We start from the raw sequence: 14,785 nt of genomic DNA on the forward strand, positions 1-14,785 counted from the left end.
GGTTATTCTGCTTGGAGCAAACGTTGTTAAGAGAAGATTTGATAAATGATTATAAGATCATGATGTTTAAATAGAGTAAATAGCAAGATTTTAAAGATCACCTTTATTTGTCACATGTACATCGAAACATACAGTGAAATTTCTCATTTGTGTCAACGACCAACACAGCCCGAAGACGTCCTGGGGGCGCCCCCGTAAGTGTTGCCATGCTTCTAGTACCAAATAGCATGTCCACAAATGACTAACCCTAACCTGCCTTGGAATGTGGGAGGAAACCAGACCACCCCGAGGAAATCCATGTGGTCATGGGAGATTGTACAGAATCCTTACAGAAAGCGGCAGGAACTGAACAACAATCTTTCCATTGCTGGCGCTGTAACACGTTACACTGGCCGCTACACCACCGTGCAGCCCAACGTTTTTATTAGTCGTTCCCATTGATGAGTGGTTCAGGGACCAGGACACTGATTTTAAATTTTAGGCAAAAATGTTAATCACAATTGTTAGTATTTGGTATTTACAGAAACTGAATCCGTGGATGTTTTCAAAAGGAACTGGTAGACATTTGAGAATAAATGCTGTGGAGCAAGAGCAGTGAAATTTGGGGTTAATTCTGTAGAAGACGATCAAATCTCTATTAATGGACCAAATGGTGGTATCCTGTGCTGCACTAATTTTTTGATTTTTATTTTATTTTCTGGTTTAATTATCATAATATTTAGAGTACAGAGCCCAAGGTGAGCGAGGTAGCTAACTTTTTCCTGCTGTCGTTTGTCTTTCTGTTTGTTACAAGCTTTGTAAAAATTTGCTTCTTTGCTGAGTTCTCTTCTCTCCTACATGCTTTGCTGTTAATTTTTCTCCCCTGTCTCTAGCAAACCCACCCCTGTCTCTCCTACGGTGACTGTCCACACAGTCATGGCGAGAACCACTAGCCCCACTGTAGTAAACTCCAATTCACAGCCAATCAGGTACTTTGCAATTTGCATGTCCAGTTAAATGGATAGCAGTTCCAGTTAAAATATTGTTGCTTGTCTTGTTCTATAAGCATTATGTCACATTCTTACCAAAATATGTCTGTACCTTTTCATCCTAACAATATCTGTTTGTTAATTTATGATATCAACAGCTTTAAAAACTTCTAATCAAATTTGTTTTAACCAAGCTTGAATGAACTAAAAATGTCATAGTATGGAAAAAAAACTGAAGTTTTTTAACATTTTAGATATGTGCATGTAGATAATCCTGATTAATTTTATGGCTTGAATATCCTGAAATTAATAAGGGTTTTATGTGGTAGGCTGACAACTCTAAATCTCAGAATGAGAGCATTGTGATTTTTCTTTTTTTTCTCTTTGCCCCCGCCCTCCAAAATGGCATGGTTCTCAGTATTGCTTGTCTATCTCTAAACATCTCTCAGCCTTGTTCTAGGTTGTTGCAGTGCTACTTTTGAGTTGAATTTCAGACTCCCCTAAATGCTTTCTTCTCCTGTTGCAGCGGAGATGAACTAACTGCCAACTGCACGCCCTTACTGAGAACCAAACTCATTGAAACGATGAGAGCCACTGGCACACACCATTGTCCTTTAATGTCACAGAACACTGATATTCAAAGTTGTTCATCTCGGTGTAAATTTCTGGTAGTTCATCAGGTTTGGTTTACAATTGATAAAATTCATTTCCCAACTTAATAAGTCGTAACCACCAGTATTTTGCGATAAAACATACAACAAGCATCAATTAAATTTGGAAATCAACCATAATTATTTATCAGTTATTCCACTACCAAATAGATGTGGGTCAAGAAAGAGCAGTTGCCAGTTACAGCTCCTGGACTGTATTGTGTTAAGTTCTTGCAGCCACTTGGCCCCCACTCTCTTTGGCTCAGTGCCCCGAGTTGGAAGGTGAGAGGAGTAACACAAGGAAGGAGGAGCAGAATCACGCCAGAGTGCCGGTCTGAAATTAGGACGTGGAGCCAACAAGATCCTGATTGCTATCTGGCACCCTCTGGTGGAAACTACATGTGACTGCACGAGGGTAGTGACCTCAAGAGTTTGATGCTTCCTAATTAAAATTAGCTTTATCAGCAGCTGATTATTTTGACTTGTGCATGAGGATTTGCCGTTCTTCTTAGAACTGTCAATTCCAGGAGAAATGGGGGACAAAATGGCCCAGCCAGAAGTAGCTCGACATTGTGCAGATTTTATACATTTGTTTACAACTATCCTCCCCCTGACTCTGAATCATAAGATAAACCACCATGAATGAAGTTTACATTTCCATTTTTCCATGGCAAAGTTGTGTGAAGCCCCACTCTACAGAATGTGCCCTTTGCATAGAAGCTAATTTTATGCAACTTGCTAGGCCCAAAGAATTAGAATGAAAGATCACGATTTTGAAATGCTCTTTAAAACCCATTATTGATCAAATTTTGGTCACCTGTTCTAATTTTGTAGTGTCCTTGTCTGCTTAAAGTCACATTTAATCTATAAAAGACCCAGTGAAGCACCTTGCGATACTTTATTATGTACGGGTTACGAGGTTGATTTGGTCATTGTAAATTGTCCTGGGATTAGGTTCATATTAAATAGGTGGTTTCTGAGCAGCACAGATCGTTGGGCGGGTAAGGCCTGTTCCGCACTGTATCTCTAAATAAAATAAATAAAATTAGGTGCTACATAAATGCAAGTTCTTTTCAAAACCGGTTACAGGCAGGTTTAATGCTGATTAAATTGAGCTACCCTACATCATTAGTTAATTGTTAACCTTTCAAAATTTGTATGTTCATGTGGTGTTATTGAACTTAGGAAAATAATTTCTTCATAATAATTCATCTGGTTTGACATAAAAGTAAAAAGAGCTCTTGCAAGTTGATTGGGATGTGTTCAAAACTAAGGATAAAATCATTAACTATATCTCAAAGTTCAAAGTAAAATTTGTTATCAGAGTACATATATGTCACCGTGTACAAGTCTAAGATTCTTTTTCTGTGGGCATGTGTAGCAAATCTAGAGAATAGTAACTATAACACGATCAATGAAAGATCAAGTAGAGAATAGAAGATAACTGTGTAAATGAACATAGAAATAAATAACGAGGATATGAAAGTGTTCTTAAAGTGAGATCACTGGTTGTGGGATCATCTCAGTAGATGAGTGTAGAGCCTGTTGTCCAAGAGCCTGGTGGCTGAGAGGTAGTAACTTTTCTTGAACCTGGTGGTGCAAGTCCTGAGGCTCTTGTACCTTCTACCTGATGGCAGCAGTGAGAAAAGAAGATGGATGCTGCTTTCCTACACCAGCGTTTCATGGAGACGTGCTCTCCAGTTTATATTAAATAATAACTTCCAATTAAAAAAGAACATCTGTTTCATTAGCTTTCCCAGCCAGTTAGTGAGCCTCTTCATTTAAGTAATATAGGCCTGCTTCTGTTTTTTGAATCTTTCAAAATAAAATTGTGGCTTTTTGGAATACACCAGGAGCGTCTTGTTTAAAAAAAACTGTTGTGTATTGCCAGAGCACCCCATACACAGTGGGTTTTTTTTTCTCCCACTCTTCCCAGTTGACCTGATACCTATTCATTCTACTAAGCTGAATTTTAGTTCATCTACTGGCCCAGGTGGAACATCACATCCCATTGACTAAGAACTTTTCAAAAGCTTCAAGACATGATCAAATAATAGAACTCAAGCAATTTGTTAATATTGTGACAATGCAGCAGTTTATTGGGATATATCTAATAGTGATTCATTTAGGGGGGCTTGAAATTCAGTACTTATAACCTGTTTTGACAAGGAATCTTGGTTGGATGTAAAATATTAAATGTAAATCATGAAGTAAACTATAAATAAGTTATTGATAAAGTAAATAACACCACCATTTATCAATATACAGTATATTACAAGCTACATATATGATTGGTCTCAAAAATAAATTGCATTTCATTACTGAATTTGTTGAATTTCAGATACTGAATAGATCAAACAAAACTTTGCCCTGGTATTAAGTTATCAATCTGACTAAGTTTGATAACTTATTAATCTTGTGATAAATTCAAAATGTACTTTTAGACTTGCAATTAAATTGGTTCTAAGCTCTTGAATAACTTGTACATTTGAATGTCAATGAACAGTTAATGAATTTAAACAGAAATACTTCATTCCTGTTATCCAGATAATGTACAGATCCTAGTGTCTTGGCTTGAGTTTCCTTGAAATATTTAATTTGCCTTGCTCAATTAGTTAAGATTGCATTTTTACTTGAGCATGATTAATTCATGATTAATAAATTGCTCCAGCTCTTATGAACTGAAAAGTATCATGCACATATGTCAATCAATAACTTTTTGAGATGGAAAGTTAAATACAGTTCCAATGTATTCTTAAATTTTTAATCTTTGGCTGTCTGTGTGCAATTTCTTTTTATAGCTACAGCCTTTGAGATTCCATCTACATTGCATGTTATGCTCAGGCCTTAACAATGATGCTCTTACTGTGGTATTGAAAGGGAATGGTTAACATTCTTCTAAACAGGAGTACCTGAACTTAAAGATCATCAGTAATTGTAACTTAATTGTTATAATTGATAATGTTTCTGATCTTCTACTGCACATTTTTAAGATTACCCTGAAATTGTATGACAAATTATTTTACCTGACATGGTATCGATGATTGTCAATACATGGAGGGTCCCAGACTATTTCACTGTCATTAGCCTGCTTGACACACTGATGGAAGAACTATTCAAATCTTCCCCTGCTCAATGTCTGTTGTAAGCTCAAAATGACATAAGAACATATCCCAAAGATGAAGAAGTATTCTGAAGGGAGGATGAGGCAACGTGGTGGAAAAGGGAAGTCAAAGACAGCATAAAAGCAAAAGAGAGGGCATAAACTAGAGCAAAAATTAGTGGGAAGTTAGAGGATTGGGAAGCTTTTTAAAAACTAAAAGAAGGCAACTACAAAAATATAAGGAGAGAAAAGATGACATGTGAAGGTAAGCTCGCCAATAATATCAAAAAGGATACCAAAGTTTTTTTTTAGATAGACCATACTGTGCAGAAGTGTTAAGGGCACACAGTGTATTTAGCTATTTTAAGAAGGGGTTGGGGGGAGGCAGAAGAAAGGAAATTGTAGGCCAGTTAGCCAGACTTTAGTGTTTTCGAAGATGTTGGAGTTCATTATTAAGAATGAAGTTTTGGTCAGCATGGTTTTCTTAAGGGGAAATCTTGCCTGACAAATCTGTTGGAAATCTTTCAGGAAAAATAACAGGCAGGATAGACAAAAGAGAGCTAGTTGTTTACTTGGATTTTCAGAAGACCTTTGACAAGGTGCCACACATGATGCTGCTTAACAAGATAAGAGTCCATGGTATTATAGGAAAGATATTAGCTTGGATAGAGGATTGGCTGACTAGCAGGAGGCAAAGAGTGGGAATAAATGGTGCCTTTTCTGGTTGGCTGCCGGTGACTAGTGGTGTTCCACAGGGTTGGTGTTGGGACCCCTTCTTTTCATGCTAGTGGAAATGCTGAGGTTTTATAAAGTATTGGTCAGACTGCACTTGGAGTATTGTGAGTAGTTTTAGGCTCAAAGATCTGCTGGCATTGGAATGGGTTCAGAGGAGGTTAACGAGAATGATTCGGGAAATGAAAGGGTTAATGTACAATATGCGGCGTGTGTGATGGCTCTGCACCTGTACTCGCAGGAGCTCAGAAGAATGATGGGGGAATCTCATTGAAACCAATCAAATATTGAAAAGACTAGACAGAGAGGACTTGGAGAGGATGTTTTCTATGGTGAGTGAGTTTAGGACCAGAAGACTCAGCCTCAGAATAGAGGAATGTCCATTTAGTACACAGATGAGGAAGAATTTCTTCAGCCAGAGTCCATGGCAATGAATCTGTGAATTCATTGCCACAGACAGCTGTGGAGGGCAAGTAATTAAGTGCATTTAAAGCAGAGATTGATCGGTTCTTGATTTGTCAGGACATCAAATGTTACGGGGAGAAGGCAGCAGAATGGGATTGAGAGGGATAATCAAATCGGCCAGGATGGGATGGCTGAGCAGACTCAGTGGGCCAAGTAGCCTAATTCTGCTCCAGTGTCCTGTGGCCTCATACAATTTAAGGTGCTGAATTTCCTGTAGAGTCAATCTCACTATTCAGTGAGACCGTGGTGATCTGTGACTTGACTTCATCCATTTCTCTTGCTATGTTTGGTAAATAGACATACTGTATATCAACTCTGCCTCTACCTGCACCACCATCACTTGTTATAATTTTAGCCACCCTTTACATGTAAAGTGCTTGTTATCTAAAGTTAAAGGTTAGTCTTCATCATTTAAGCTATGCCATGCAGATACTAAATTCTCTGATTATTAGAAATACTTTATTATTCCATCACTTTTTTTTAATCATGCTGAAAACTCCGATGGAATCACCCCTTAATCTTCCATTTCTCTGGTACGCCTGTGCTACACACAGTCCATAGCCAGTGTATCCTTCCTAAGTGGACAACACTGCTCTCAGATCTCTAGGCATGTCCTTCCAGGCCTTCATAATTCTAGAATGTAAATTGTACCTTGCGCTGCCAGTTTCCAGATATAAAGACCATCCTGCAAAAAATACTTTCAATTTTATTTAATGTAGGAGGTGGGATTCCTTCCCGGAGATGATTCTAAATTTGTTAGACCTTAAAGTGCAGCGTTTCAGTAATTGTACATCAGTAAGAAAGGTTAACTGGATTTACCGTTTGGCACCCTGAAGAAGATTGCTTGGATTGAAGAAGAGATTTTTATTCAGTATTTATTGTTCTGAGCATGCTAGCCACAGTGCATGTCCGACAGGATGGTTTGGTCTAGGCCGGCCTTGTGAGTGATAAGATGCCATGCTTAACGCCTGTCTGCTTGTATTCACCTCATCAAAAGCCAGGTTAAGAAATTCACCACAAACTGATATTTGCCCATGCATCTTCTATTTTCTGTGAATTGTACAATGGATGGTACAAGGTTGAAATCTTTATTACCCATTAGTGAGTCACCTGATATTGGAATTGATGGTACAAGTCAAATGTGTATTTGGATAAATATTTTATTTCTAGCTAATTGTCTGTCCATGGTAGGTGTTTAACTGCCTATTTAAGATGATGCCTCTACAGGTAGTCCGTGCTATTAGCTAGTCAGTGCTTGGGCCTGAGCATAGCTCATTGGTTCCTACGTTTCCCTCTCTTTAATGAGTTGCACATTCTGATCCCAGATTTCCCATGATTCCAAGTTAGAAACTGTTTTCCCGGCATTTTTTAATGTAGATTTTTTTTTACAGGAAATGCGTAGATGCTTTCTCCTTAAGTGGCTTGAGCATTTTCAAGTAGGAATCACAGTATTTCACACATACAGGAATGTAATTAAACTTTGATTTTACTCAATCATTAAATAATGAAGCTTTTTTTAAAGATCTATTTTAAATTAGTTTTTTTACACTCTAGGTTTTTATGCTGACATTGAAAGTTTAACTTGTGCGACTTCTGACTGTATATATTAGTTACACATTGACATGGCAGGTGTAAAATTGGATAGAACTGGTGTATGATAATGTACCTCATTTAGAATTAGCACCATTTGTAAAGCCTATATAAATTCCAGCTTTTGTGTTTTCAGCTATTACTTTTTAATGACTTGGATTATTTAGGCCATTATCTAGTATTTACATATTTTTGAAAACTTGTTGGGAATACTTTGGCTTTAATAATATGTTTTTAAAACAAGTCCTTTTTAAAATAACAGTGATGAATTGTAAAGTTCTAATTTTAGAGACATTTTTGGGACAAGGACTATGTGAGTGTACAGGAAAATGATGACCTAAATATCAAACCAATATATTTCCTAGACTACAAGCATCAGCGCAGAATACTGCGGGAGAGCATAAGGGGAGCGAAGCCAAAGAATTGACAGAACAAGGTCAGCATGAAGAGCCAGACATCTCCACACTGAGTCTGGCAGAAAAGATGGCCCTGTTCAATCGCCTTTCACAGCCTGTGATCAAAGTAAAAGCACCAAGGAATAGAAGTGATACCAGACAGAGACGGTCAAATGCCCGGTATCAGACTCAACCAATTACACTGGGTGAAGTTGAAGAGGTACTGTATGTGTTTACAAATTACAGTGACATCTAGTGTTCTTGAGCTCGTGGGCCACTTTCCATGCAGAAGGTCAGAGCTGTTATTTAGGAGGAGGATGAATTTGATTCCATTCATTGGGAAAGGCAACTGAACAGCAACTTCTGAATCATGGATGCATTTTATTTGTTGCTGATGTCTTTGAAATGTCTGTGCTGAGAATGCGAAATACAGATGTTGTTAATAGCAGCGATGTATCTTTATACTGGGGTAGGTGACTTGCAAATATTTCCTTTGAACTTATGATAGAAGAAAAACATTTTGATTTTTTAATGTAATTGTTTCATTTTGCAGTGTTGGGCATAGCTAAAGGCAGAAACGAAATGTTACAGGATATGGTGCTATTTGCAAAAATTGAGGACAGGTCTCTGACATAATAGGGTGGAGTGAAGAAAATGAAAACTAATAAAAAGGGATAACATTTTCAACAGTTCTCAGTTTGGGCATTTATAGCTGGGTCTTTTTCAGTAATAGTTAATCTCCTTTGGTGTCAGTGAAGACTTACATGAAACTGTCTGCAGCATTATAGTGGGAATATAGCATTTTTAAAAATCTTTAAGTATATACATTTGATGTCATGGTTTAAACATATAGTAAGAAATATCTACTTCAAGACACCTCTCCACACTTAAATTAAAATTCTAAAACTGGATCTTCATAACAAAGGAGGATATGCTGCATCGAAAAAATAAAATTAATGTACTAACCTTGCTGCTACAATCAAGTAAGTATCATAGTCCTGATTCAAATGGTCAGAGTTAAACAGTCTCACGTTGTAAAATTGGTTAATCTCCTAGAGGTTAGTGTGATGCTTCATAAAGGTCATAGTTTCAAAGTGTTTACCTTTTAAAGGCTCTTTCTCCAGCTATTTGCTTCATATTGGAGATGGAGTGATCATAATATGTTACATATACTGAGGAACAAATAGGAATGATGGGTTCATTGGATCGCTGTACACTTTGTGTAAATCCACAACCATCCTCTGGGATAGTAATATTAAACTGAAATGCCATGCTGAGTGAAAAGCAGAGTTCCTGATGGTTTTGCATATATAGAGTAGTAACAGCAGCAATCATACCAATCGTTATTCTGTGATAACAGGCTTATCTGCATGTCAGAAGCTCGTGGTTTTAAGTCTCACTCCAGATGATGTCTACATAATTGGGGCAGGCGCTTAGTCACATGACTAGATAGTGGACACTTGCCCTTTCCAGTGGCAGTAAAAGGTAACAAGATATTCAAAGAGCTGGGGGCGGGGTGGAGGCTCCACTGGATTCCTACCAATATTTATTCCACATTCAACATCACTAAAGTAGACCATATGGTAATTTTATTTCATTGTTGTTTATCTTGCAGTGGCTATATTACCTGTTGCATTTTCCTACATTGTAATAAGCAATAATGTTTATATGCTATGTGATATTAAGCTTTATTATGTGCTTAGTCCTGATTAGATTAAAAACATGAAGACTTTCTTTTGAAAAATACATGATATAGTGATAATTTTCATTTATTAGCATAAACGTGTTTTAAACTTTTTTTTTTGCTTGTAGGTGCAAAATGGCAGTGGAATGACGAGACCCCTGTCACAGTCTCTGGTGAAGACAATGGCCAGTCAGACTGCCACCGTCTCCACAAGCTGTGCTGGTGACCTACACCTTGGAAAGTCTACCACGACTGAGGACAGTTTGTATGTCACCCACCTGTCTGCAGCAAAATCCATTCTTTCTCCCCAGGACATTTCATGTAGAAGTGCATTTCCATCGGAACTGGCGCTCTCGTCCCAGGGAAAGGCATACGGACCCAGTGGAGCGTTCAGAGAAGGTGCTGAAGAGGACTACAAGCATGAAGAAAAGCAAGAGGAGCTGCAATGGAGAAGCAAATACAGCGATACCTTTACGGAAACTCTGCCTCAGAAAGTCGCTGGGAGCAATATGAGTAGTAACTATGGGACGCCTGGAAGACAGGGTGGAGAGCAGCTGGGTGCAGAAACCATGCTACAGACAGCTGAATGGAAAGATCCCATGAAATCAGAAAACTTAGATGACGCCTGGGAACCTGCAGAAAAATGCTTTGATGAGCACATAAAAAACCAGGGACCTATGACAGGTAAAAACCAGACATCTGAAATAAAAACACAAAACAGTGGCGATACTCAGCCTGTCAGGCAGCACCTGTGGAGAAAGAAAGTAACTCATCAGGTCAATGACTGAAATGACAGTTTCCCTCCCCACAGATGCAGCTTGACCGTTGTGCCTTTTCTGGTTTTATTTGTGCTACAACTACATTTTGTTTGATTTCTGTTTGAAATCCACGATACTTCTGGGTTGTTTCTGCCTAACTCGATCAGATTGTCAAGTTACTAATGACCACTGAAAATATTCCAAGAGCAAACTTTAAGACAGTCTTAACTTAAGCAAATAATTGGCATTTGGGGATTAAAGCTAAAACCAGTTCCGTGAAGACAGAATGTAAAACAGTACAGCACAGGAACAGGCCCTTCAGCCCATAATAATGTTCCAAACGCAGTGTCCACATCACTCCGTATTCCTCACATTCATGTGCCTATCTAACCGTCAATTAAAAGTCCCTGATGTATCATCAGCCCATGCATTGCATTTCAGGTACCCACCACCCTCTGCATAATAAAGAAATAAAAATTGTTTCTACCATCTTTAAATTGCCCTCTCTCACCTTAAATGCATGCCTTCAGGTATTAGACATTTGAATCCTGTGGAAAAGATGCTGTCTGTCTGCTCTGTCTATACCTCTCATAATCTTTACAAACCTTTATCAGATCTCCACTCAGTCTCCGTCATTCCACAGAAAACAACCAAACTTTTCCCAACCCCTCTTCATAGCACAAGCTCTCTCATCCAGCCAGCATCCTGGTAAAACTCTTCTGCACCCTCTCCAAAGCCTTAACATCCTTCATATAATGGGTACCAGAACTGTATTTAGTACACCAGCCTAACTTAGAGTATCATAAAACTGCAACATAACTCCCTGGCTTTTGAACACAGTGCCTTGACTAATAAAGACAAGCATGCTGTATGCCTTCTGAAGCACCCTATCAACCTGTGTAGCCATTTTCAGGGAGCTATGAACTTGAGCTCCAAGTTCCTGCTTCTCCTCAGCACTGTTAGAGGTCTTGCCCTTAACAGGATACTGTCTCTTTTTCAGTTGCCCTACCAAGGTGCAACACTTCATATTTTGTCAGGTTAAGCTCCATCTGCCATTTCTCTGCACCTATCTGCAACTGATCTATGACCTACTGTATTCTTTGCCAATCATCTAAGCTACCCACAATGCCAGCAATTTTCATATCATCTGCAAACTTACTAACCTACCCCTCTACGTTTTAACCCATTTATATATGTTGCAAGCAGCAGAGGTCCCAGTACAGATCCCTGTGGAACGCCACTTATCACAGACCTCTGGTTAGAATAAGTCCCTTCAACCACTACCTTTGTCTTCAATGGGCAAACCAGTTCTGAATCCAAGCGTCCGATTCACTATTTATCCCATGCATCTTAATCTTTATGAGATTCCCATGACAGACCTTGTCAGAGGCCTTACTAAAAACCACAGCTGTACCTTCATCAATGGCTCTCGTTACCATGTCAAAAAACTCAATCAAGTTAGTAAGACAGACTTGCCCCAGACAAAGCCATGCTGGCTCTCTCTAATTAGGTCATGGTTTTCCAAATGCTCCTAAATCCTATCCCTAAGCATTCTCTCCAGTAACTTCCCTACCACTAGTCCTCCAGGACCTTGCCCTCGGCGAGAGAGGACACAAAGACATTGGTCAAGGCCCCAGTAATCCCTTCACTTGCCTCACTTAACAACCTGGGGTATATCCCATCTGGCTCTGGCACCATCTACCTCACGCTCTTCATAAGACCCAACACTACATCCTTCTTTATTTGGAAATACTCTTGGCACTGATCTCCATGTCCTTCTCCTTGATAAATACTGATGTGAGTACTCATTAAGGACCTCACCCACATCGTTTGCATCCAAGCAAATGTTCCCCTCTTTATCTTTCAGTGGTCCCACCCTCTCCCTAATTATCCTCTTGCTCCTGATGTATATATAGAATGCCTTGGGATTCTCTTTAATCCTACTTGCCAAAGACTTTTCATAGCCTCTCCTGACTTTCCTAATTCCCTTCTTGAGTTCTTTTCTGGGTTTTTTATAAGCTTCTAGGTGAAGTTTGATTCTGTAAGGTAAAAGTTTGATTCTAGCTTCCTAGGCTTTACATAATTTTCCTTGACTAAATTCATTATCTCCCTCAGCATCCAAGGTTCTCTTAACTTGTCATGCTTGTCCTCCCTTCTGACTGGAACATACCTGTCCTGTACTCTGCAGCTGGTCATTAAACACCTCCACATGTCAGATGTGGACTTGGCCAAAAATAGTTGTTCCCAATTAACTCTCGCTAGTTCCTGCCTAATGTTCTCGTAATTTGTCCTGCTCCAGTTTAGTATTTGCCTTATCTGTAGCTATCTTAAGACTTGAGGAGTTGTGGTCACTGTTCTCTAACTGACAGGTTGGTTACCTGGCCAAGCTCATCACCCAACACCAGATCCAGTACAGCCCCTCCTCTGTTGGACTGCCTACATATTGATTTAAGAAACCATCCCAGATGCACCTAACAAATTCGGCCCTATCTAAACCACTTGCACTGAGAAGGTCCCAGTATATTAGGGAAGTTGAAGTCCATTATAACAACAACCCTGTTGTTTTTACACCTTTCCTTAATCTGCCTGCATATCTGTTCCTCAATATCCCAGTGGCTACTGGGGGTGTCTGTGGTACAATCCCATCATAGTGATTGCACCTTTTCCATTTGTGAGTCCTACCTACATAGGCTCAGTGGACAGACTCTATTACGTCTTCTCTGAGTACAGCTTTGAAATTATCCCTGATTAGTAGTGCAACTTCCCTCCTCCTTTATACCACCTTCTATCTTTTTTTTAATATCAAAGCCATGGGACATTATGCACCCATTCCTGTCCCCCTCTCAACCAAGTCTCTGTAATGACCACAACATCGTATTTCCATGTACTGATCCATCCTCGTAAGTTCATCACCTTTAACCATAACACCCCAGCATTGAAATACACACACTTCAAACTATCCGTCCAAACATCTCTATTGCCTTGCTCCTGCCTCTTTTTACTAGCCCTGACATCTACTTTCCTCTCCCTCTCTTCACTTTCTAACCTGGTGCTCTGTTCCTCATCCCCCTGCTGAACTAGTTTAAACCCTCCCGAGGAACCCTATCAAACCTCCCGGCCAGCATAGAGGTTCCCTTCCACTTTAGGTGCAACCTGGCCCTTTTGTACAGGTCACCCCGTCCCAGAAGAGGTTCCAATGATCCAAGAACCTGAAACCCTTCTTCAGCCACTCATTCATCTGTACTATCATCTGATTCCTGCCTTGATTAGCATGTTGCACTGGAAGTAATCCTGAGATTACTACTTTGAAGGTCCTTCTCCTCAGTCCCTTCCCTAACTCCCTATACTCACTGCGCAGATCCTCTTCCCACTTTCTACCTATGTCATTGGTGCCAGTGTGCACCACCATCTCTGGGTGCTCACCCTTCCCCTTGAGGATTATACTGCAGCCCCTCTGAAACATCCTGGGCCCGAGCGCCTGGGAGGCAACACGCCATCTTGGCTTCTCTTCAGCAGCCACAGGATCTTCTGTCCATCCCCTAACTATGGAGTCTCCTTGAACTATCACTTTGCCTGACGTTACCCTTCCCTTCCCTGCTGCTCCTCAGAGCCGGCCACCTTGCCACTGGCCTAGCTGCTGCTGCTATGCTCTGTTAGGTCATTGCCCCCAGGAGTATGCAAAGGGGTGTACTAGTTTCTGAGGGAATTGCCACAGGGGAACTCTGCACTAACTTCATACTCCCCTTACTTCTCCTATTGGTCACCCATCTACTATCTGAAGCCTGAAGCCTGAACCCTGAACTCTGGGTGTGATCACCTCAATAAAAGTTTAATCTATGAGGTTTTCAGCCTTGCAGAAGGTTCTGACTACATAGAAACATAGAAAACAGGTGCAGGAGTAGGCCATTCGGCCCTTTGAGCCTGCACCGCCATTCAGTATGATCATGGTTGATCATCCAACTCAGAACCCTGTACCTGCCTTCTCTCCATACCCCCTGATCCCTTTAGCCACAAGGGCCATATCTAACTCCCTCTTAAATATAGCCAATGAACTGGCCTCAACTGTTTCCTGTGGCAGAGAATTCCACAGATTCACCACTCTCTGTGTGAAGAAGTTTTTCCTAATCTCAGTCCTAAAAGGCTTCCCCTTTATCCTTAAACTGTGACCCCTCGTTCTGGACTTCCCCAACATCAGGAACAATCTTCCTGCATCTAGCCTGTCCAATCCTTTTAGAATTTTATATGTTTCAATAAGATCCCCCCCAATCTTCTAAATTCCAGCGAGTATAAGCCTAGTCGATCCAGTCTTTCTTCATATGAAAGTCCTGCCATCCCAGGAATCAATCTGGTGAACCTTCTTTGTACTCCCTCTATCGCAAGAATGTCTTTCCTCAGATTAGGGGACCAAAACTACACACAATACTCCAGGTGTGGTCTCAC

General features: G+C 40.0%; 1 protein-coding gene across 18 annotated transcripts in view; it reads left to right on the forward strand.

The window, feature by feature from the left end:
• svila (supervillin a) overlaps positions 1-14,785 on the forward strand; it is a 268,368-nt gene that overhangs the window by 166,961 nt on the left and 86,622 nt on the right. For 14 of the 18 annotated variants that reach the window (XM_063044309.1, XM_063044320.1, XM_063044308.1 and 11 more), the window contains 4 exons: positions 135-194; positions 873-968; positions 7,874-8,123; positions 9,716-10,271. In XM_063044309.1, coding sequence (XP_062900379.1) covers positions 135-194; positions 873-968; positions 7,874-8,123; positions 9,716-10,271 — 962 coding nt within the window. The remainder of the gene's footprint in view (positions 1-134; positions 195-872; positions 969-7,873; positions 8,124-9,715; positions 10,272-14,785) is intronic. The other 4 variants (XM_063044313.1, XM_063044326.1, XM_063044316.1 and 1 more) reach the window with 2 other exon arrangements.

This window comes from Mobula hypostoma, chromosome 3 (assembly GCF_963921235.1).
Source record: "Mobula hypostoma chromosome 3, sMobHyp1.1, whole genome shotgun sequence".
NCBI classification, from domain to species: Eukaryota; Metazoa; Chordata; class Chondrichthyes; order Myliobatiformes; family Myliobatidae; genus Mobula; species Mobula hypostoma.